The sequence below is a fragment of the Cyprinodon tularosa genome, unplaced genomic scaffold, assembly GCF_016077235.1.
Source record: "Cyprinodon tularosa strain WSP-4 unplaced genomic scaffold, ASM1607723v1 ctg1325, whole genome shotgun sequence".
Classification (NCBI taxonomy): domain Eukaryota; kingdom Metazoa; phylum Chordata; class Actinopteri; order Cyprinodontiformes; family Cyprinodontidae; genus Cyprinodon; species Cyprinodon tularosa.
In genome coordinates, this window is record NW_024038143.1 from 53,931 (window position 1) to 78,606 (window position 24,676).

Sequence of the window (24,676 nt, forward strand, 5' to 3'; positions counted from 1 at the left end):
AAACTTCAGTTCAAATTTCTGTGCCCAGTTCTTGTTTGCAAAAGATGATAGATTGTTCTAACAATCTACCATGCAAAAATTATAATTTATATGGATCATAAAAAGCCAAAAAACATAATGATATTCATGGCTCCATGAAAACTGCTGACCAAACTGGTTGTGTGTTTTTTGTTTTTGAAGATGGCCTGATCTAAGACGGCATTAAGGCCCAGAAAACTACTGAATTCATCCTTTTTCATTGGTTAAATCTGAGAATCAAATTCAGCAGAACATTAATTTGATTCCCTACGTCAGCACTTTATATCCCACACTGAGTGTTTTCACTTTAAACACATTTGACCTAAATGAACACATCAGGGACAAATGGAGTATTTACTAACTTTCTGAAACAAGGGGAGAGGCCGAGCAACGTCAGCTCTAGAGCTAAAGCCTTGAACTCTGACCTAGACTGCATGAGTGCCCTAACAACAAAATTATCTCCATTTGAATGAACACTAGCCTCCAGCAAGGAGATTTTAAAGCTAAAAAAATTAGATTATTTAATGTGACATCTCTGTTTCAGCAGACTGTGGAGCTGGTCCTCGGCTGAGACTCAGAGCAGTTATGTAAGTTGGATAAATGGACAAAAAGCAGGATAAACAAGGAGGTTTCCCATCTTGAGGCAGTGGTTTCAAATCAGGATATTTTAGAGATGTACAAACGAACAAAGCAGGTATAGTGCATTGACCGAAACCTCATGACCGCCTCTCTACAGGGTTTATCCCCGCTCACGACAACACAGATAAATTGGTTGCATCACATGGTTCCTGCTGTTCTTTAAGAAGTTTCATTCCTTAGGAACTATTGCTGGATGAATGTAAACAAAGCTAAAGTGCAGACCTCAAGAAACAGACAGTCACTTGGAGCACCCCTTACGTTCACTCTGAGCGGAACTGCCATTGATCTCCGAAAACAATCCCACTTCCCCTCCGTCTACTGGAGAATGTTTCCCAGCAAAAAATAGAGCACCAGGGATGTGAGATGTAAAAGGGAGAGCTGGGAGAGGAAGAGGAGGAGATGGAGGAGGAGGAAGAGAGGGAGAAGGGAGGTCCAGGGTGGGTGGGTGTTGGGGGGGACACTCTTGTGATGCCCCTGCTATTCTTCTAGTGTGGACAAATAAGTCTACGCTCAGATGCCACAGCTGAAACCAGTTCCTCCTGAAGTTCCTCAGAGGAAGGTAGGGTCACCCATCGCGCTGCTCTCTTCACTCCTCATCTTCATCGAAAAGTAAAGGAGGGTTTCAACTCCTCTTATCAGGAGACCTATTAAGATCTTCCACCTGAGCAGAAGTCAAGACCAGCACAGCAGGTAAGCTTGTGTGATTTACAGAAAGGGGAGCTGTCAGACGCCGCTGCCAGAAAGCGAGAGTCTATGAGGTTAGTGATGATTTGTTGATGGACTGGGAGGCCTGGCGTTTATTAGAGAAGATGTCCTCCCTGGCAGGTACCGCTCTCAACCTTCTCCCACTCTTCCATCTTCATCATCCTCAGAAAGAGATACTTGCAGTTAAACAAATGGCAGGAAAGGGGGCATTTAAATGAAAGCCACTGGCAGTGTTTGTTTCATGAATGAGAGATTTAAGGATCCCGCTCTTCAATATGATTATGTCGAACCGAAAATCTGATTTAACACTTTCACGCTGTTTCACACCTTTTTTTACTTAAGTTTCCTATTTATGCTTTCAGCCGACTTATCCAATACTAATTCAAATTATCCTTCCTATTTACAAATCTTAATTATTTTCTTGCTGTGACAAATGCAGTATAACAAAGTGTACATTACTTTTTTTTAAAGATATGTTAAATTTAATTTCGTTGCTTAATGTATTAGTTTACTTATTTGTATTCCTCTTTTTATTGTTTGTGAACTTTGTTTTAGCATTTTCTGACACTTATTGAACATATACCTTACAATCTTTATGTCTAGTTTCTCTTTATCGTCATTCACACAACTGCCTAACATTTCCACATTAGTTCATACCTTATTTTTCCACAGGCTTGTTTGTCCTATAAGCTTATTGGTATCTACTCTCATTGCTGTTTCTTTTTCTAAATTTTTTCTGTTTCAAAAACTGCATGTATGGAAAATGCTCTAAATGCAATTTGATTGATTGCTTAAAGAAATCAATCAAGAAATCTTCATAAGCTCTGAAGATTGATTTTATTTATATTAATTAAGTATATATGAACAATATGTACAATTTTTGATGATTTTACTCCTATTTCATTGGACATAAGAAGATCATCAGTATATGAATATATTCAAAGAAGGTTTTAATCGAGACTCCTCTTTAGTGGAAGTTTTAAAGTATTACGAGAAAAATAGTATTTAATAATCAATACAAGTACTATATTTACACTTGGTTATGATGTAATTTAAGGATTTCTATTATGTGTAAGGGGCAGAAATCCTCTTTTACATTAAATATTTTTAGCTTCTAAAAATAAAAAAGCTAAAATACACAGAGATTTTATTAGCCTATAATATACCAAGGTGCTTAGATATGACACAGATTTTCATAAAAATTTGTATTTGTAGTATTATTATGTTATAATACTATAAGAGTAATAATAATTGTGTTTATGATCAATATTGGCATAAAGAAAAAATACCCAGAATATCCGTTTATTGCTCTTAGAAAATGTTCATCCCACAAATAAACCTCCCAGATACAGACTGTATGTTTATTGCTAGACAAGAGATTCAGGTTTGACAGATTTCTGAAGGCTTTTCTGACCATGTTTTACTCAATTCCAAACCAACTTATAAACAGAAAATCTAAACAGAAATAATAAGACTGATCACCCTACAGCAACTTAGATTGTATAACCGTCTATTTTGTGCACATCCATCTCTGTCCAAGCCACATTTAACAGAGATCTGCAGAGAGGATCACTGAGGCTATGACCATCTAGTCTGGGATTGAGGGATTAGGGCCAAAATAAGGGAATAAATCAGATCTCTCCACGCATCCTGGCATCAAAGGCTGTTCAAATTCTTATGTTTTAGAGCAAAAACAAGCTTTCTTACTCCAGGCTCTCTCATGTTAAACTCAATGAAGACCTCAGTGTCAGGTTAGTCAGACACTCTCCTAGAGCAATCAGAGCTTTTAAACAGAAATAACCTAACTTCAACCTTTTAATCTATTTTTCCTAATATTGATCAATTTATATTTGTTTGTTTTTGGATTTTTTTATCTGATCCTTACCTCTTTAAGCGTGTTTGTTGTTTGTACTGTTGATTTTAATGTGAGTAATTTCCCCCTGGGATTATTAAAGTATTTATGATTCTAATTCTGAGCAATGGAAAACCAAAGTCTTTTTTTTTTGTGCTGAAAAAGGGCAGTTATAGCTGATTAAAAAGCTAGCTGGATGTGAGTCAAGGCTGAAAGGGTCTTTATTATTTAGCTTTTAAAAGACAACTTGTAAGGCAAAGTTATTATTGTATGAAATGCAATGAGAATTCTGTTATAATGAACGTTAAAGGTATCAAAAAGGATAAAGAAAAATGTCAACTAAAAGTGCTTAAGAGTAACAGTGTTAGAGCAGATCCAGTGGTCCTCTACAGTGCCCTGCAACTGTCTACCTAGTGTAAATGGAGATGTTTGTTATTAGTCATTATTCTGCATAAACACGCTCAGTAGTCTTGAGAACAACAGATCCACGCTAAGGTGAGACTGAGAAATCTCTCTACTGACGCTGAAACCACCACGACTGAAACAAAGTCAGCGTTGGTACAACAGAGAGGATCAGCATCGTAAAACCGCCTGTTTATCAGTGCGGGACAGATATGTAGTATATAAACAAAAAAGAAAGATTTGTAGAAATGTACCTAACAGCCGGTCAAACAATAAAACAGCGTTTAAATCCAAGGATGAATGTTTTGTACATGACTGCATTGAAATAGATAAAGCAGATGAAAATGTGCCAAACATTTAATATGTCACCCCTCCCTAAATAGCAGCAAAAAAAATGTTTTGTTTTATTTTGGGAGGGAGTAAGTTCATCCAAATGTCCTGCATATTAAGCACCTCTCAGATATCGGAGTCTACTCTAAAAGTTTCAATTTATCGCCATAAACAGCTAAACAATCGATCATAAGGAGTCTGTGGCTTTGTGTTAAGCTGCGGGCAGATGAGCAGCCTTACAGCCATGTAAGGTAGCAGGCAGCATATTGGCCTACTAGCTTCTGCCGGCCTGACTGATCTACGGCTGCCTAGATGCATGCTGGATGTGTGGAGGGTAGCAACAGGTGACTCACATTAGAGAGAACCACTCTCCCCCTCACTCTGCATTCGATCATCTTTCTAGGTCACACAATCCCCAGCTTGCTGCCATGCCAAGTCAATACAAGCTAAACTTATACATGTTCACTGTTGACTGTAATCCCTCTGGGATGGATATGTACGTCTCCCCTGCCCTGCCGCTTAGCATCCAGACAGCTGCTGCACCTCTAAAACAACAAGTGTGAAAGCTATGGCTCAAATATAGAAATAGGATTTAAAATAAGTGCAACATGCAACTCTTATGATAAAAATGGTCCAACATCACTGAATTTAGATAAAAATAGTATATACAATAGTATATATACAACAAAAGTCCTCAAACTAAATTTGGCAGCCTGGATCATATCCTCTACGGAGCTGTTAATATGCATTTCAAGAGAGATTAATGATGCTTTTACGTTCAGAGTGTTAAGCTGAATGTGCCAGAATGAACTTTGTAGTACCTAGAAGGTGATACTTTAGATTCTACTCACAAGTGGACCCAAGAGCAAGTCCTATTTAGACAAGCAGCATCTTTATATAACACAATATTTATTTTATATCTGCAATGCCTTATGAAATAATTCACCACCCTTTAACTAAATTTTACCAATCTTCTTGTTTTTCTAGTTTAAAATCTCTAGTTTCTAGTTTAAAATGCTCTTATACTCCTAAATAAAAACTAGTGAACCACTTGTTTGAGAAGTTGTTTAAATACAGCCGTCAGGGAAGGTCTCAGTGGTTTGCGGGACAACATTATTTAAAAAAAACAAAAAAAACATCATAAAACCAGGAAAGGTCACAGAGACAATGATGTTATTGATTTATTTTATCATCTCATGGAGACGGCAGCCATGTGGAAAAGGTTGTTCTGGTTAGATGTGACCAAATCAACTCTATTTATGGTGGAAATCTAACATTGAAGCCTTGATCTAAATACATGACAGTTATGAATAAACCTGCTAGAGGCTATGTAGAGAATTAAGCAGATGTTCAACCACAGCTCTAAATATACAGCAAAGAAAATCCCATTTGGATCAGGTTGAAAATTTACAAACACTCTCCAATCAATCTGAGCTATTTTATGGGCCAAATTTCTACACAATTGGCAGACATATACCCTAAAACACTTGAACCCATAATAACAGTTTAAGATCAGTCTATGAAGTCTTTGGGGCTCAATACAAATGTATCACACTGTTTTCAGATCTATTTAAAAACAAATAAATAATAAGAAAACATTTATAGTTATTTTTTTTCTTCTTAATCATGTGATAGTTTGTGTTGCATATCACATAAAATTCCAATAAAATGTTTATTGTAAGTCTAAGGTTGTGATTTTACATGCTTTTTAAGCGTTTATTAATTCATGAAAAGATAGGTTTTTTTTCTCTTTTGTCATTAAAGAGGAAACCAATGGAGGAGCACAAACATTTTCTGAAAGAAAAGTTTTTAAAAATTCGATAAAACATATTCCAAAGCCCTGGAATCACCCCTCAGCTTTTCCTGTAATGTATGGCTCTTTTGTCTTTGCTTTTTGTTCTGAATCGGCTATAGAAATATCAATAAATGAGTCTCTGTTACAGGCTGCTGGTAACAACCAGCTTACAGACCCTGCTAGTTTTTGACTAAACTGTTTGTAACATCTAAAAAAATAAAAAAAAAGTGGTTTCTAGGAATATAGAAGACTGTTTATATCAGTATAAATGCACGATTCATAGGAAAAAATGAGTGGCTTAAGATTGAAACAACTAAACAATCTTCCTCTGATAGTGCTAAACTGATCGAACTGCAAGTCATTTAAAAAGCAGCTAAACTTCAAATAAATGCGATGAACTATTGCCAATGACCAGATTAAAGATGAAAGCTATTCCAAGCATCCATCAGGTAAATCTTCATTAGTGCAAACAGAACATCTGCATGGCATCTGCATAGCTTTATGAATATGTTACTGTATACATTGCATTGACATTTTCCAAGCAAAACACATTTTAAATTAATAGAAAAGCAATACTTCAATACAATCTTTTTGGACCTGTTTTTTTTATATCCAATAGAATCTCTTGAGAAAAAATTGTACACTGCAAAAAATGGAAATCTAAATAAGTCATTTTTGCTCAAATTAAGTGCGTTTTTTCTTGAATTGAGGAGGTAAGTGAGAAGCTCTGCCATTGGAACAATACAATTTACATTTGAAATAAGAAAAAAACAATTGCTTTGTCTTATTTCAAGTGTATATTATCTAATGATCTTATTTTAGGAGTAAAAATACTCATTCCATTGGCAGATCTTCTTATTTACCTGCTCAAATTAAGGGTAAATACACTTAATTTAAGACAGTTTTTACTTATTTCTAGATGTTTTTTGCAGTGTATTACATTCATAGCAAGGAAGAATATAGCTTTGTCTTATACTTTCTTGGGTGGAAAAAAGGGCGAAAAACTAAACGTACACAGAAGGGATATGAAATTAGGTTTTTCCTCTTCTTTTGAGCTTTACTTTTGATATTTAACTATATATTTAGGGGGTAAACTTTAGTACTTTCTGTGCATAAATTAGTCATGATATATTTTAGATTATACAGTTTGTTAAGGTTGCAAAATAATAAACTTTATCAGATTTTACTGTAAAATATACCAATGGGCATCTAATAGTTGACAAGTATATGTTTTGCTTTATTGTGCCTTAACCAAGGCAGGTTTTGTCAGAAAACAGTCAAACAAAATTACCTAAATTTGCCACTCAATGTAAACAGTTTCTCCCCCTCTGATTGTAGTCTAAACAAACCCAGACAATTGGAGCTAAGCCAAGGAAATGTATACAAAGCCATCTGAATGCCTGTGTGTTTACGGGGACGGCACAAAGCAAGTAATGTAATGCAAAGTGTTAAAAGGATTCTGACCCTGTCAAACAAGGCGGATCTGAGCTAAAAATTGCATAAATGTTTTTATCCACTTAAAACTTATGGATAAAGGGTGAGTTTACGCTTTGTTGTGCTTTTATGTCTGTTCAAAATGTTTTATATTGTGGCATTTCTCGTGCTTCTGTTACCATTTACTGGAACCTTATTAAGAATTACAGCCTGTTAGAGAAAACTTTGAAACCATGCGTCACTGCATTCTCATCTAAACATAACTTTAAGGTGGTACGACCAGGGTTTCTTGACCCTTATGGGTCGGTGTGGGCTGATGAGATTTCTAAAACACAGCCGCTGCCCTCTAAGGTAAAAGTGAGCAAGGTCCAACAGGCTGGAGGATTTATTGATGTTTTGTATGGAGGAGAAAGCATGTGGCATTTCTAGAGTCATGACTGTGGCAAGACACATGAGCAGCAGTGATCACGTTTGGCGATTGAGTGAAGAGGCTGTTTCTTCTCTCATCACCTCTCTGAGCTGGAGTCCATACCAGCTTGGTGTTGATGTGGAAACTATTCAGACAGAGTTTAGTTTGAGTTGACCTTCGGGTATTTAATAGGGTGAAGTTTCATGTACTTTCTCAGTTTTACAGAGTTTTCAATTTCATATAGAAATATCTAACAGGTGTATGATAGCTTTGCTATGTGCTATTCTGAATACCCCCTGAACAGATAGGCCATTGCTTCTCCATTACCCTCCACTGGGCTTCTAAACAAATGTGACTGGGGTGATTATATGCAGGCCAACCGGGCTGCTCGGCAAAGGGCAAGTTGCATCACAGTAAATCCCTGGTTATTGCCAGCGGCACTGGTATGACAGACAACCCGAAGGTGCTTCTAACACAGCAAAGAGATTCACTGAAGGAGCTCAGCTGTCATTTCTGTCCTTTCTCACTTGTGAATAGTTTGAGCTGAAACCTTGATCCTTTTGTCTTGCGGAAATCATATTGTTTGAGATTGCTTCCTCTGAGAGCAGGAACAGCTCAGTCAGAGAGGAAAAGACGGCTACTGCTTATTCCACACACACTCTGGAACATGGAGACTAATTACTGCATTCTTATGTGTTTAAGTATGATATAATATAATAGACTAAATCTGAGTGTCAGGATTGTGCAACTTCTCATAAAACATTTTTTCACACCATTTACAATTAAGACAAAAACAGTGAAGCAATAATTATTCTAACATATTGCTTATTATAGATGCTTTTTAAGCAACATGGTTGCTTTTTTAATTGAATACAGACAGACAAATGTATTGTCATATTCAAGTGCAGATTATTAAATCTTGTTGTCTTTCAGTCCTTTTTTTATGCAGCAGCACAAGTAAAACCGGCTGTTTTGGCTGGTTTATCAGTCAGGATGTCTGCACTGGTAGCCTGACAACAGGTGGTTGGTTATCAAACAAGCCTTTTTTGTGTGTGTTTTATTGTGGATATTTTTCTGAACATCATTTTTTTCGCTTTAGTATGAAATTAAATGAATATAGCCGCCTTCAAACAGTCATCAGTCATGCTCAGCAACAGGTGAGGGCAGTTCACTGTTACTTTGTCCAATATATCTGGAGAAAACCATGAAAATTTCTCCTGCATCCCAGGAGGAACTTCATAACAGGAAGTTTTTTTTATAGTATATTCGATACTGATAGACGTTCCAAACAAAGATTGAACACTTTTTATGCTTTATAATAATTTAGATAAGATGGTACTTGAATTTCCCAAGTAAAAGGCTAAAGCTAGTAAAACTTTTAAGGTGAAGATGAATTAGTTATAATAAAACCACCTTTTATCATCTGAATTGTCCAACAATATCTGTTTTCCATTTTATCTCATGTTGTTACAACCCAGGCCATGTTTTTATTAAAACAAAAGAAAATTTAGCAAAGGAAAACAATTTACTTTCAAAAGATTCTCATGATCTTGTTTGAGATTAGAGCTTGGATTTTTTTCTAATCCACAAAAAAGGAGTCTATCACTAATCTCATGGTACGTTTCCCATGCGGAGATGTTTGTTCACACAGACCTCACAGGTGAGGGAAGCCTGTTGTCAGTATCAGCTGATAAGAGCGTTTGTTGTTTTAATGTGCAACCTCCTGCCATTGTGCCGGCTGGAATCTTATTCCCTTCCTCCAGCTCAGAGCCTGTTTGTGATTTACTTCCAGTAAAGATCATCAGCCTCATCCGAATGGGGCTGTGAGCCAGTTCCCAGTCTGGGACCTTGGTACAGCCCTCCTACCAGGCTCCAGTTGTTGCAGGTATTGGGTGGGTTCAGGAAACAAGGCAGTAGACCAAACAAACTGTCCTACGTTATGCTCCGGCGTATCCAACCTGGATGAGGTTTAGATGTCTATGCAAATATTTTCATAACTGTGATCTATTTCCTTATATACACCCCCTCCACATCCAGTGGGAACCTTGTTAAAAATGTAAACGAACAGCCTCAAAATGAAGCATGTCTCTGTTTATTCGGCCAAACCGTTTTGACCATTTACCTAAAGGAAGGACTCATTAACAACCCACTAGGCCACAGGTGTCAAACTAGTTCCAGAAAGGGCCGTGTGGCTGCTGGTTTTCTTTCCACCCAAGCAGTAGCACACCAGACTCCATTCATCTCATCAAGGTGAGTCTAGTCTTAACCTGATGACTTGATGGGGTGAATGGAGTCTGGTGTGCTACTTCTTAGGTGGAAAGAAAACCAGCAGCCACACGGCCCTTTCTGGAACCACTTTGACACCCCTGCACTTAGGGCTGGGCGATATGGAAAAAATACTATATCACGATATGGATCATTTTATATCACGATAACGATATATATCACGATATACCACAACTGATGTTGCATTTTATGTTTTCATAGTCCGTCAGATGGACAGGGTTGAAAAAAATCTTTCATCGCCTATTTTTTACCCATCATCTTGTTTCCTAATATGAGAATCCCAACCCCAAACCAAGAACACCAGTTATGCAATTTGCGGCCATGACAGTGAACAGTATAGAATCTTGGCTATTGCGCTGCAGTAATTAATCATTTAATATTCATTTGTTATTGACATTTTATAAAATTCCAAGGCCAGTTTTTTCTCTTGTCTTTCACTTACCTTGTTTTCCACTAGGAGGCGCCTCGCCTATTTAAGAAGAAATGTGTCTGCACTGGTAATACATTAATTAAAATGCCCACATGTTCTACTGGATAGGAGTGTCAGTGTAGTTAAAAATGTGATCCATCATACGACCTGTACCACAATTATGGGTGTTTCAGTTGTTCTCTTTATTTTTCAGCAGTCACAAGAGAAACGTGCTGCACAGTTTAAAAACATGGAACACAACAGTACTATACAACAAACTATAACAAACAGTACACACTAATACACACAGTATGATTTACTCTAAAGGGGAAAAAGTGAATGCTACAGCACCTTTGTGTATAAACACAACACTCACAGGTGCAGTAGCCTTCACTTTTCCCCCCTTCAGAATAAATTATAATATCAGTGAGGTCCAGTAATGGATGCGTATGCTGTAAAAGCACACAGTTCATTGGTGTAAGCATATTAGTAAAACCAATAATAGTAAAACTAGCGAACGTACAAAAGTGCATAGCAATGTCAGGCTCATACCTTGGGCGAGCATCACTCCGGTGTGGTCCTCAGGAAAGTACACGGTCTGTAGACACCGAGCGCGGAGGGTCCAGTCCGTGATAAGGATGGTGAGACTCATATAAGGCTGTGTTGCTCTACTCATCCACATGTCCGTAGTCAACGCATAATGCGTCGCACCACTGCGTACCTCTCTCTCCACTTCAGCCCGACAACTAGCATATAAGCCAGGCAGCTCCGCTTTAACGGTAAAATCTTCTTGGGTGTCCATCATTCATTTTTTTTCAAGCCAGAAAGAAATTTCACGGGCTCTCTCCATCAGTAATGTCGCAAACGTATGGTGCAAAGCCGCGTGACGTAAAGCGGTGTAGTGTCGCAAAACCACGTTCTCTACACATTATCTTTTTATTCTCTCTTTTTTTTCGTTATATACACTTAGAGTTTGCATAGCAAAAACGCAAAATGTTATATTAACAGATTATATTAAAATGTATATTAGCAGTAATAATAATAATAAAGAAGTTTATCACGATAGAAAAAATAGAGGAGAAAGGTCACGATAGACATGTTTCTCTCGTCCTCACGATATATATCGCCATATCGCCCAGCTCTACCTGCACTAGGCAAAGACCATCTAACCTTGAAGTAGCCAGTTTGATATGTGTAGAACTGAGTTGAGTTCTATGTCACCAATCTGGGATGGCCGCCGTTCAGTCTGTCCGGGAAAAAGAGGGAAATTTAGTACAATACTTTGAGCTGATTGGGTGACGTGCCAGCTAGTACCGCCTTCCATAATAGCAGCCAATCGTAGCAGCGAATCATTTGCAGCTTCTTGAGTATTTTCACAACTAGTGGAGTAAGCTGATACATTTTCCAAATCCTGTCAGAAGAAAAGCACAGAAATCTTTCCCTTCTACAAATGCACAAAGTGTGTCTCTTTGCTCCCTTTTTAAAAGAGAAATTGTCTCTATTTTAGCTAAAACCGAGTCAATTCCGGTATCGACAGGTGAGTCATTCATCTTAGCCATGTTTGTAAAACCCTGGCAAGGCCCTTCTGACTGTCGTCATTCCTACAGGTCCCGCCCCAAAAAACACTGCTGGTTTGACATTAGTCCACATTGCTGATGTTATGAGACGGACATATTAGTCTTTCAAGTCTTTCAAGATGGATTGGTTGTGAGACAAAAAAAACTCAAATCTCGCAACAATCCAGTTTGCAGCGCATGGTTAAAGACCATCAGGTTTTACATAAAAAAGCCTGGTATTTTAGTAGTTAGAGATGCAATGCAGTATAGTCCCATTTACACAACTCTTTTGAAACCGTGCTGAGATTGGTCAGAGCATGGTAACCGGGAAAACTGTTGAATGTAAACTGAACCGAACTGCGCCAGACACAATCGAACAGCGCTAAACTGGTACTAGTTCAACAGTGGGGCTCGGCGCGGTTCTTGCTTGGTTCTCAGCTGACAAAGAGTGCATGAGCAGACCATGTCATCTCCTTACAGTCAGCCTCCGTAATCATGAAATTTGAGACATTCATAAAAATACAAGCTTCTCTACCTTGCTGTACGATTTCCAGTGGTGATTCTGCTTAGCAGTGTAATAAACCTCAACTCCTATCGTTGTGTTATCAATTGTCGTATCCACTTCCCAAAAGCCGACTCTGTCAAGTAAATTCACCAAAGGCTGCACAATGCCCTTGTGTGGCAATAAATTGAAATTCTTTATCACCTGACTCTACCTAAACTTCCTGAATGTTACAGGCGCCATCCGTATTGATTTGCGTGTTTACCTCTAGAGCAGTAGAGCAGAGAGCAGTTGTACCGTAGATCGTCACTAGGAGGCCAGGAACCGTGCTAAAGTGGTGTGAAAATGGTCGTAAGGAACCAAGCTCGGCACGGATCCGTTTTCAGAGAGTAGTGTAAATGCAGCTTGTAATAAAACTTGGGGACAAATAGTTCACAGCCACTTAGTCAGCATGGACGCCTTTTTCACTTAAGGCTAAATTCAGTAATAGGTTCAGTTTAAATGATACCGTCCTAAATGTGTGTTGCTAAAAATCTTATTGTTAGCCTTAACTTACTGACTCAACCAGACACAGCTGGACTCCCAGTAGTGTCTGTTAAATCCCACACCTAAGGGATATTACTGAAGAGAGTAGCAAGCAACCAACTGGCCTGTAGCTGCTGTTCAGCACAAATCCCTGGACCAAAAAGAGAGAGAACAGAGGTGCAAATCCAGCAAAGACAACATCAAAAGAGCTGTCCGGATCAGATCCACAGTGATGAAATAATCATTTGAAAACTGCCAGAACAGGACAACAGCTGGCCTGGCTGGTAGAGGACATGTAAGCTGAGCAGGTGCACTCAGAGAGAAAGCAGGCAAGCAATCCGAGGCTGGCAAGGAAAACTAAAAGATACAAACTGTTAAAAATCCTTATCCAACTTCCCAGTTTTGAAGAACGGTTGCGAATATGTTTGGTCATGCTATTTTTTTTTACTGGAAAATAAACCAAATGAATAAACCCCAATTTAAAAGTCAAATTATTATAAAGAATCTCTCAGCAGCAGGCAATGCAGTAGTTCAGTATCATCTAGCATCACTAGTTCAGTGATGGAGAGAGGGAAACATCTCTTTGCATGTAAACAATAAGAAAAGCTCTGGACCACAGTTTTACCAGCAAAGGAAAAAAACCACCAATGGGTTACATTAAAGCGAGAGTTCGTCAGGGGGAACATAGAGTCTCTGTGTTTTCCTCTTTCTGATAGCATATATAATATTGTATACCATTTCCCTTCAGCTGCAACTCAAGCCTTTCAACAGTGTATACATTTTCTATAACCTTGTTTTAACAGTTCCTTTCAGCTTTTAGTTTCATCCATCACATATAAGACACCAGCAGATGTAAGGGGTCACACCTTGATGGGTTTTCTCACCCTCTCAGTGGTGTTAGAGGCTCTCCATTGGCAACAATAAAGCTGATTGTGGAGCTGCCTTATAGGGTGATTCTCAACTGAGAGCTACAAGCTTCTCACTGCCATGTTTGGCTCGGGGAACAGCGCGTTATCATCGACTGTTTTAGAGGTTAGATGCAGAAATCTGATTGACGCCTCCGGTTCTGTAGGGAGCTCGTCACACAAAGGACTGTAAAGCTGGAGCTGATGGTGATCTGGAGGCACCTCAGGCCAGGTCAAAACTCTGTAAGGATGGACAGAAGGACTACTCTTTCTCTCTCATTCTCTCTCTTCCTGCCTGTTTGTCCTTCATGTTCAAATGTTATCATTTCTCTACACATCTCTCTGTTGGCTGTTCTTAGATGGATGGCATGCTGAGCTGCTCCCACTATCACCTCAGCTCCCTCCTTATGTTTTTCTATGCCCTTTCATTCCTCCTCATTGTGGCTGCTTTCATGATCATTAATCCACAAAAGATAAAATATAATGTCTTCCAATTCCTCTATTTGTTGTAGATCAGCGATGTAGCTCAACAATAATTATTCACTCAATATAAAAAAGAAAAAGCTAATTTAGTTGAATTTCTTTAGAAAAGGGATCTGGAAATCCTCTAAGATGTATATATGATTATAAACGTTTGCTAGAATAAAATGAAATTCAGCATTTAATGTGACTTTACCAGGTCCTTACTTCTTCACAAAAACAAAGAAAAACAAACAAAAATAAGAAGGGAAGGCAGCGCATCCATATCAAGTCCAGTACCAAAGATAGAATAGAACTAATTTTTACAAAATTTCCCAGAGTTTACCACATATTTCCTTAAGAAAGCTTTGCCTGTCATAAAGTCTGATTTAACTCAAATAATAAACACGTCCCTTTTGGCAGGTGTTTTTCTCCAGCCTCTACAAACACCAATTATCAAAGCACAGTTGAAAAACAGTAACTTAAAAAAGCTGGAACTGCAGAACTACAGGCCTATCTCAAACCTTCTGTTTATCACTAAGATTATTGATTCCTGCTCACTAGCACTTGTCAAGGTGTTTAATGACAAGATCAATCTTTTTAAATCCAGGCTGTGGAAGAACTACAGTGCTGGTATTACTGGACCTTAATGCAGTCTGTCAGAATCCCAAAATCCTGCTGCGAGCATCCTCACTAAAACTGAGAAAGTGGAGCACATCCCCCCATGTCTGAAATCCTTTTTGTCTCTCAGAGAATAGACTTTCAAATATTTCTGTTAGTCATTGAATAAAATAGCTCCAACTCAGACTTTTTATCTATGTATACAGGTGCTGGTCATAAAATTAGAATATCATGAAAAAGTAGATTGATTTCAGTAATTCCATTTAAAAAGTGAAACTTGTATATTATATTCATACATTACATACAAACTCATATATTTCAGATGTTTATTTTGTTTAATTTTGATGATTACAAATGACAACAAATGAAAATCTCAAATTCATCATATCAGAAAATTAGAATATTGTGAAAAGGTTCAAAATTGATGGCCCCTGGTGCCACACTCTAATCAGCTAATTAACTCAAACCACCTGCAAAAGCCTTTAAATGGTCTTTCAGTCTAGTTCTATAGGCTACACAATCATGGGGAAGACTGCTGACTTGACAGTTGTCCAAAAGACGACCATCGACACCTTGCACAAGGAGGGCAAGACACAAAAGGTCATCGCTAAAGAGGCTGTTCACAGAGCTCAGTGTCCAAGCACATTAATAGAGAGGCGAAGGGAAGGAAAAGATGTGGTCGAAAAAAGTGTACAGGCAAGAGAGATAACCGCACCCTGGAGAGGATTGTGAAACAAAACCCATTCAAAAATGTGGGGGAGATTCACAAAGAGTGGACTGCAGCTGGAGTGAGTGCTTCAAGAACCACCACACACAGACGTATGAAAGACATGGGTTTCTGCTGTCGCATTCCTTGTGTCAAGCCACTCTTGAACCACAGACAGCGTCAGAAGCGTCTAAAGAGAAACAGGACTGGACTGCTGGTGAGTGGTCCAAAGTCATGTTCTCTGATGAAAGTAAATTTTGCATTTCCTTTGGAAATCAAGGTCCCAGAGTCTGGAGGAAAAGAAGAGAGGCACTTCATCCACGTTGCTTGAAGTCCAGTGTAAAGTTTCCACAGTCAGTGATGGTTTGGGGTGCCATGTCATCTGCTGGTGTTGGTCCATTGTGTTTTCTGAGGTCCAGGGTCAACGCAGCCACATACCAGGAAGTTTTAGAGCACTTCATGCTTCCTGCAGCTGACCAACTTTTTGGAGATGCAGATTTCATTTTCCAACAGGACTTGGCACCTGCACACAGTGCCAAAGCTACCAGTACCTGGTTGAAGGACCATGGTATCCCTGTTCTTAATTGGCCAGCAAACTCTCCTGACCTTAACCCCATAGAAAATCTATGGGGTATTGTGAAGAAGAAGATGCAATACACCAGACCCAACAATTCAGAAGAGCTAAAAGCCACTATTAGAGCAACCTGGGCTATCATAACACCTGAGCAGTGCCACAGACTGATCGACTCCATGCCACGCCGCATTGCTGCAGTAATACAGGCCAAAGGAGGCCCAACTAAATACTGAGTGCTGTACATGCTCATACTTTTCATGTTCATACTTTTCAGTTGGCCAACATTTCTATAAATCCTTTGTTTTTATTGGTCTTCAGTAATATTCTAATTTTCTGATATGATGAATTTGAGATTTTCATTTGTTGTCATTTGTAATCATCAAAATTAAACAAAATAAACATCTGAAATATGTGAGTTTGTATGTAATGTATGAATATAATATACAAGTTTCACTTTTTAAATGGAATTACTGAAATCAATCTACTTTTTCATGATATTCTAATTTTATGACCAGCACCTGTACTCTGCTTTCGGTGAACCAGAACAAAACATGGAGAAGCGGTGTTTACTTTTTAGGCTCTGTTCATCTGGAATAAATTCCCTGAAAAAATAAGAAAGTACTGAAACCCTAAGTTGCTTTAAAGTGGCCTTTGACTGTGCTATCTGTCATTATTTGTAAGTAAGTTTGCTGTCCAAAATTCTTTCCTTTTAAAATCAATCATTTTATTATTCTTTGTTATTATTATTATTATTATTATTATTATTATTATTATTATTATTATTATTATTATTATTATTATTATCCTGCATTCTAATTTATCTGTGTTTCCAATTATTTATAGTACTTTGAAAAGTCTTGCTGCTGAAATCTGCTATGTAAATAATCTAGCCTTGCCATTTTTCTTTTCTTTTTTTGGTGTCTTTTCAGCAACAATGACATCACCCCATTTAAGTCTACTATTTAATAATATCACTTTGATTATTTTTTTTGCCTTATTTGAAATTAAACTTTAAAAAAAGCAGAAGCAAAACTGTAATTAGTGAAAATCATGTGCTGAACTTGGCATTTTTCCTTTTATGAAAGATTCAAATTTTGTTCAGTTGTTTTCTAAAGAAATTTTGCACGGTAGTAATTTTTAATTCAGTATCTGTATGAAAGGCAAAGCTAACTTTAGCCATACTTGATCTCCGAGGGTCACAATTGGCCCCTGGGCCTCAACTAAAACGCACCTGGTGTAGATAAACATAACGCCCAAACACCTGGGCAATTGAAGAAATTAATGAAATAAATGTTTAAAAAAAAGAAGGTGAAACACGCTAGCTTAAAGTCTAACCTCAAATGTAAACAGCAGTAAACCTTTTGCTGTCTCTGTTCTCAGAAACAAGTGGTGAGTAAGAACTTAATTATCTGTGAATGTCAAAATTTTAGATTCCATATAAGGAAAAGAAAACGGTTTCGTGTTATGCAGTTTCCTTTTTATACCAAATTTGCCTTTTGGAATCATTTCCCAAAAGTATAGGATCCTTTAAATCAGACTGGACATTTTTGTTTATCTTTTTGCCACACATTAAAGAAAAGGCGTCTGTCCTTCAAGCCTAATTCTCAGCCCAGACATGTGAAGCACAGGGGAATATTTTATTATCAGGCAACTGACGGTCAGACATTATTTTGATAGTTATGAAAAGTCCTATTTTAGAAGTGTTGTATAGAACCCCCCTCTAAAAAGATCAATAATGCTCTCATGACTTTTTTTGTAAGCTACAAAAACTGTTTCTGTGTTTCCGTAAATGACTCCTAGCCTCTCTCGATCTCGCTCTCATGGGAAAAAGTTTGCTCTCATGCCAATGTATCCAGTCCCCATTTATTTCACAGGCCAAGAAGCTATTTTGAAGACATAATATGACAAGCGTCCATTTCACTGAACTGAAATGCAAACTAGTTATTTATATTTCTCTTTTTCCACTGTTTCATTCCAGGTGTGTCCTTGGACTTTGAGCAGAGATGGGGGACTGGTCTCTTCTTGGGAATTTCCTTGAAGAGGTCCAGGAGCACTCCACTTCCGTGGGAAAGGTTTGGCTCACCGTCCTCTTCATCTTCCGCATCTTGGTGCTGGGCACGGCAGCGGAGTCCTCCTGGGGCGATGAGCAGAGTGACTTCCTGTGTGACACTCAGCAACCCGGTTGCACCAACGTTTGCTATGACAGTGCCTTCCCTATCGCCCACATCCGCTACTGGGTGCTGCAGATCGTGTTTGTCTCCACGCCCTCCCTGATCTACATGGGCCATGCTATGCACATAGTTCGAAGGGAGGAGAAGAGGAAGAGGATTGAGCAGGAGGAGAGGGAGGCGAGGGAGGATGATGGAGAAGACCTGCAGAAGGAGAAGGAGTTCCTCCAGCAGAAGGAGAACAGGAAGGAGATAATATCTGAGGGAACTGGTGCGGTTCGATTAAAAGGAGCCCTGCTCCGCACTTACATCCTGAGTATCCTGATCCGAACAGTGATGGAGGTGACCTTCATAGTGGTGCAGTATCTAATCTATGGGGTGTTCCTCAAGGCGCTGTACCTCTGCAAGGCATGGCCCTGTCCCAACCCCGTGAACTGTTACATGTCGCGGCCCACCGAGAAAAACGTCTTCATTGTCTTCATGCTGGTGGTAGCCGGTGTGTCTCTTTTGCTGTCTGTGTTGGAGCTCTACCATCTTGGTTGGAAGAGCATTAAGGCTTGCATACGTAAAAGGATGGTAGAAAAGAACAACCAAAAAACCATGACCGTGGTTGTAAAATCCAGTAACCAGCCCCAACCTTCTGACTCCTGCACCCCACCCCCTGATTTCGAACACTGTCTGACACCGCAGGAGTCCATAAACCCCATGACCTCCATCGCCTCCCATCCTTTTAACACCAGGATGGCTCTGCAGCAAAACTCAGCCAACCTGGCAACTGAACGGCACCACAGTTGTGACAACCTAGAGGACGAGCAGGATTTCCTGAGGATCAGATATGAGCAGGCCCCTGCGGAGCTACCGAACGGCTGCTCATCGCTGATGCATTCAGGCTTCCTGAAGGACAAAAGACGCTTGAGCAGGACCAGCGGCACCAGCAGCCGGGCGCGCCAAGACGACCTGGCAGTATAGATGGTCTCAAAGAGAACCAAAATGAGGATAGAGCCATGACTTATAAGCACAACTCTAAAGCCTTGCAAAAATATCAACATCCCTTCAGCTTTTATTATATTTTTTCAAGTCAGAACCACAAGTTTTACAGTTTATCAAAGGTTATGGGGATCAACCAGCTTAAAGTGTTATTATAGGTGAAGGAAAATCAATCATTATTTGTATAGTCCTTTACAATAGCCAAATGGTACCCAAAGTGCTTTACAACAAAGCCATAAAACAATACATAACACATACAAAACATTAAATAGTTAAAACATTAAATAATTAAAAGTCTGAGGCGTGCATCATATTTACCTTCACAAAACTAGATGTTAAATTTTGTCCACTCCCCTTTCGTTAGGTAGCACATGCTATCAAAAAAGTGAATTTCAAAACAAGTTTTTAGGGATTCTCTATTAGGTCCTAATGCATCTCTAACTCTGTTTTGGTCCTTGCTTTTCATAATGCTAATTGTTCTTTTTTTTAAAGCAAACCTATGAGGCTCACATCACTTAAATTATAATGATATATTAAAGACGGATGGATTCTAGGATTACTTTAAAAAGCAGTTAATTGCTGGGTTTGCATTTTACAGTTAGAAAAATAAGAGAGGACACTTTTCAGAAAACGCTGAATCATTGTCATTTCACTACAAAAATTTCTGTAACATTGTTTTGGTCAATTGAAGTTTATGGTTTTAATGCAAGAACATGCGCATAAATCATCAAGGAGCTGAAGAATGTTTTGGCAGGATGTAAGTTTAATAGCCCTAAAAGACAATATTGTCATAGGGGCTGACTTTTTATACCATCTACAGAAGATTTACAGAACACTGACCTGTGAAAAGACTGCACAAATGTTACATACGAATGCTTTCTGGACAGATAAGGAGGCGTATTACTAAGCTTGAAATTAATAATTTTAAAACGAACTGCAAAAATACATCGGGTTAACAGAGAAATTGAAATTGATATGCTGAATAATTTTATTTTCAATGTTATTTAATTTTAAATCAAATTCATCTCTTTCTTTGTTATTTTCCATTTTACCAATCCCAGAACTTGGCATCATTAAGAGATGAGGAATATTTATGGCATTAACTGTGAACAGTTTTCATATTTGCAAGAAAATAAAAAGTGCCTTGTAAGGTTAAAGAGGATAGATTTTATTATTATTATTATTCTCTCTGCAGCTTCTTTTACTAATTCAATTGCACTAAACATTTTGATCAAAAAAAGAAACAAAGAGATAAAAGAATAATAACTTTGATATGTGAAAAAACTTTCCTTTATGTTTGTGTGCAAACGTGATGTCAGAATGTAGCTTCTTATATTGTCTCTCTGAAGGTATTCAAAGTCTAAATTTGAAAGAATGTTTCCTGCTGAGATGTAGCGTAATGAGCAGATTCTGCCACTAGGTGGCGACAATGCACTTGTGTTTTTCAGATTGTGTTCTGGATTTCTTATATAATCATTCCTATGTAATATGTGTTCTTTTTTACTCTGTATGTATTTTTGTTTTACTTTCATACTATATAGAAAATATTTGTGCAAACAAATAAACAAATTTATTTGCAATTGGACGTCGGAAGATCATCCAAAAGGATTCAGCTCTTTTGTTTTTATTATTCTTTTGCATATTATAATATACCAATAAACAATTATTGGTAAGAATAAGGAGTCCCTTTTGTCATTAATACACAGATAAGATAAAAAAAAACAAGCACCGTTTGAGGATACTTTATAAAATATTAAAACAAGAAAACATATGTGCACAAACAGTGGCAGGTAGTTTTTACATACACAGAATGTCTATCTTTATCTAAAAAAAAAAAAAAAACGTATCCAATTTTAGCTAAAAAATTTACTTACTATGGTTCATTTGTAAAAAATAAATAGATAAATACAACTATATATATATATATATAAATGTATCTGTTTTGCGTATTTTGATAAAACGACAGAAATCTACTTATATCAGAGTGAATTATAAGACATTTTAATCTGTATTCTATGTGCTTGTTATGAAATTTCATTTTAATAATCTAACAAGGGAGGAAAATACAAATATTACATTTTATAAAACAATAATAAAAGTACAGAAATAATTCAGAAATCCTAGCAAATAAATAAATTAATCGATTCATGTACAGCTTTTTTCCTGTAGAGGGCGCTTCAACACATTCTTGCATTATTGAAACCCAACCGGCAAATATGACGCAGTTGTGGTCATCCTTGGGATATGTAGTTTATGGCTCCTCTGCGTCACTATGGCAGCCATTGTAAACTGTCGTATGTTTGCCTACAGTTCCCAGCGACATGTCCACCGGTACCGGTGTCAAGAGTTCCTGAGCGAATGACAGGTCAAGTCGGATTTTGTATCGGAGGCAGCTCATCATCTTTCACCCCCAGACTTTTTTTTTTAAGTAAGTAACACGAGCGGAGCTAACTGATATCTGTCCTGTACTCTACGGTTTGTGGGTTTGAACTTCCGGTATCATCCTGTGATGTTGTAACTGGATAGTTTCGAAACAGTTGCCGTATTTAAACTCCGTATCGCCTCGTTTTGGCTTGACTTTGTGTTGAAACTGTGTGAGTGGATTAACGGTTAGGTAAATATTAATAACCTGACTGTATTCAGGACTTGACGGCCAAACCGGGTAATGTAAATATTTAAAGACAGACTCTTGCGCCCCCTACCGTTGACTTATCGACATAAAGGTATAAAACTGCTCTGACTTTGAGTCACAGAAGTTATACTGCCTTGGAAATCTCTTTACAGAAGCTGCTGTTTTTATTTTGAACTTTATTTTTTCAGGAAATAAACAAGGTAAGTCACTTTTTTCTTTTAAAGTTTAAATATAGATGTCTTTGTGTTAAATTTAACATATTTCCAATAGAAGTTATTTTTCTTGTGAAAAACTGGCTAAATGGTTAAAATTGTCTGGACCTGCGCAGTAATGTATAGTACTAATTTCAAGTGTTTTAAGTACTTTAGAAAAGTCTTTCAGACCCAGCTTTCTTTGCAATGGTAGCTTTTCTCTAATGATTTGGAGGGGGAAAATAATTTTTCTTTTTTTTATTTATTTATTTATGGTTTAAATCTGCTGTTTTTCTTCCCTGATCAGTGCAAAGAATAAGAGATGGAAGATAATCTTGTAACTGCTTTGAGGTTCAATTCAATATTATGACTTAATGCTTAGAAAAAAAAAATCATATATTTTTGCATTTAGGAAAAGTGGAAATCTTTGAGTCATTGAAAACCTAAGCAATGCATTTGTTGTTATGCGCAGATGACACAGTGGAAACAGTCATCCTTCAACCAGAAAGTTGGTTTTATTCCAGTTTCCTCCTGTCAAGCTGCTCACTGATCTATTTTATTTAATTATCAAATTTTAATTTAAATAATCTATCTTTATTACCTTAACTTGCAGCAGTTGCATTCAACTGATCTGAATAACATCCTTTAGGTTTTCATGCTTTCTACAATTGGGAATGGTAGAAATGTTTTTCCTCTAACAGGTTTGGTCTGTCAGGAACAGTCCCTGCACTGTAGGGGCCTTTTATAGACTAAACATGAAGTGTCCCATTTACACCCTATGGGAAAGATAGCAGTACTGTTGTTTTGCTCAGAGTCTGTAATGTTACAAACTTCAATGTATTTTATTATAATTTGACTGAACAAAAAAACTAACTTGTCTTTGTATTTGTGTATTTTTAATCATTAAATTTAATAGTTACAAAAATTTTCTTTTTTATATAGTCCGTTCTTATTTTTTGTGTTCTATTATTATATTTTATAGTCCTTTGTGTTCCAGTGTGCTTTTATTGTCTGCTTGCTTTTCCAATGAATCTCCAAAATGTCTCCACTGGTACAATAAAGGGTATTTCTATCTTATTCTATTCCTATTCTATTAGTCACAAAGTACAAAGCTTTAAAGCCGCCTGAGCCAGTCTCACAGAGCTCTATAAAAAGCTTCTCTGGATCATCTTTGCAGAACATATCTGCCTCATCTATGAGGACATAAAGATCAGACATGAGATGGTTTAATTACTAACTCACCTTAACTGTGCATTTTTGTTTCTCCTCCTCTATTTGCTTCTCTGGAAGTTCAATTTGGAAGCTTTTTGAGGTTCAGGAGAAATCGTTTTCCCACTTCAGAGGCATATTTTTAAAACACCAGGGAACTTTATTCTAAATAAAAAAACAGAAAATAATCTGAAACTGAAGCAGGTTCCAGTCTAAAGGGATTAGAGCTAATGGGAGTGAATGTAGAACATGAGGTTTAATTTCTCTGGAAGCATAAACAGACACAAGCCGACACACGCTGGAAGATATAGAGAAATGAGGCACAGTTAAACACAATAGGAAGGAAAGCAAAGGTTTTATATTAGTGGAAGGTTTTCTGCACAGATGTGGACTTTGTTCACTGTGACTTCTAAAGGCAACTGATTGTACTGGATTTTTATTAATCTTTATCAGACCAAAGATAAATATAAATCCATATATTTCAAATGCTGTTTTATTGCCTTAATAATTTGTATCATAGTTTTTCACCTTTGCGATTCACCTCTGTTGTTTCTGCAGCTCAGCAATGAGGAACTTTTTGACCAAAGCGGGCCTGTTAGGCTCGGTCTCAGTTGCCCTGGGCTCCATGTGGTGGTCACAGCAGAAGACAGAATCAGACACTTGCTCTTCAGATGCAGCCGCTGCTAGCCCTGCCTCTCTGTACGAACTCAAACTGGTCCAGGTCTTGTTCCGCCATGGCGCTCGGACGCCTCTTAAGTCCATGCCTGATGTGTTAGAGGTATCCCTCTGCTGGTTTCTTCGCATCCATCTGGTCTATTAGTTACATGCTAACACTATGTGTTTCTGTCTGAACATAAAGGCTCAGTGGGATCCTATGCTCCTGGAGGCTCCGCCACACACACACATCAACTACACAGTGACTGACCTTAAGGGCGGACCTCGTCCACCGGCTCCTGTAGAGGACAGTTATCGGAGGAACACACTGAGTGTGAGTAGGTTATCTTTACACGAGGATAAGGAACCAACTGGTTTTAGCTTCTTACTGCAGCTGCTTTACAAAATCAGGCTTTACAAATATGCTTCTTTCTGAGGTTATAAACATGCTGAAAGTCAGAAGACTTAAAGGGATACAATTTTTATGATGGACATAAAGTGAGAAAGGCAAAACCTTAGCCTTAGTTTTTTTATCATCAATATTCCTTTTGTTGGGCTTCAGTAACTTATTAAAGCAACAGCATTCCTTTCCAGGGAAATTTACAGGAAATGAAACAGCAAAGTTTTGTACTATTTTTTTTATTTTTTATGCATGTGGCTCTGCTTAACGATCGAAACAGGAAACAAGCTGTAGGAATAAAATAGAGG

The 24,676-nt window shown here is 37.8% G+C and overlaps 1 protein-coding gene and 1 long non-coding RNA gene across 3 annotated transcripts; both read left to right on the forward strand.

Moving 5' to 3' along the window:
* Positions 1–1,140: 1,140 nt before the first annotated feature.
* LOC119778387 (gap junction alpha-5 protein-like) lies at positions 1,141–19,452 on the forward strand. The gene is made up of 2 exons (XM_038277578.1): positions 1,141–1,347; positions 18,106–19,452. The coding sequence occupies exon 2, from the start codon at positions 18,131–18,133 to the stop codon at positions 19,262–19,264; it is 1,134 nt and encodes a 377-aa protein (XP_038133506.1). The 5' UTR covers positions 1,141–1,347; positions 18,106–18,130; the 3' UTR covers positions 19,265–19,452.
* Positions 19,453–21,586: 2,134 nt separating this feature from the next.
* Positions 21,587–24,337, forward strand: LOC119778388. 2 transcript variants are annotated; one of them, XR_005280056.1, is made up of 3 exons: positions 21,587–21,710; positions 23,873–24,092; positions 24,174–24,337. It is a non-coding gene; the product is annotated as an uncharacterized LOC119778388 (long non-coding RNA). The 2 variants fall into 2 exon arrangements; XR_005280055.1 differs by lacking the exon at positions 21,587–21,710 and adding an exon at positions 21,730–22,114 and having other exon boundaries at positions 24,174–24,334.
* Positions 24,338–24,676: the final 339 nt, after the last annotated feature.

Bases quoted from the DNA above. Each gene is read 5' to 3' on its own strand.
- LOC119778387 (XM_038277578.1), top strand. From the start codon at position 18,131: ATGGGGGACTGGTCTCTTCTTGGGAATTTCCTTGAAGAGGTCCAGGAG.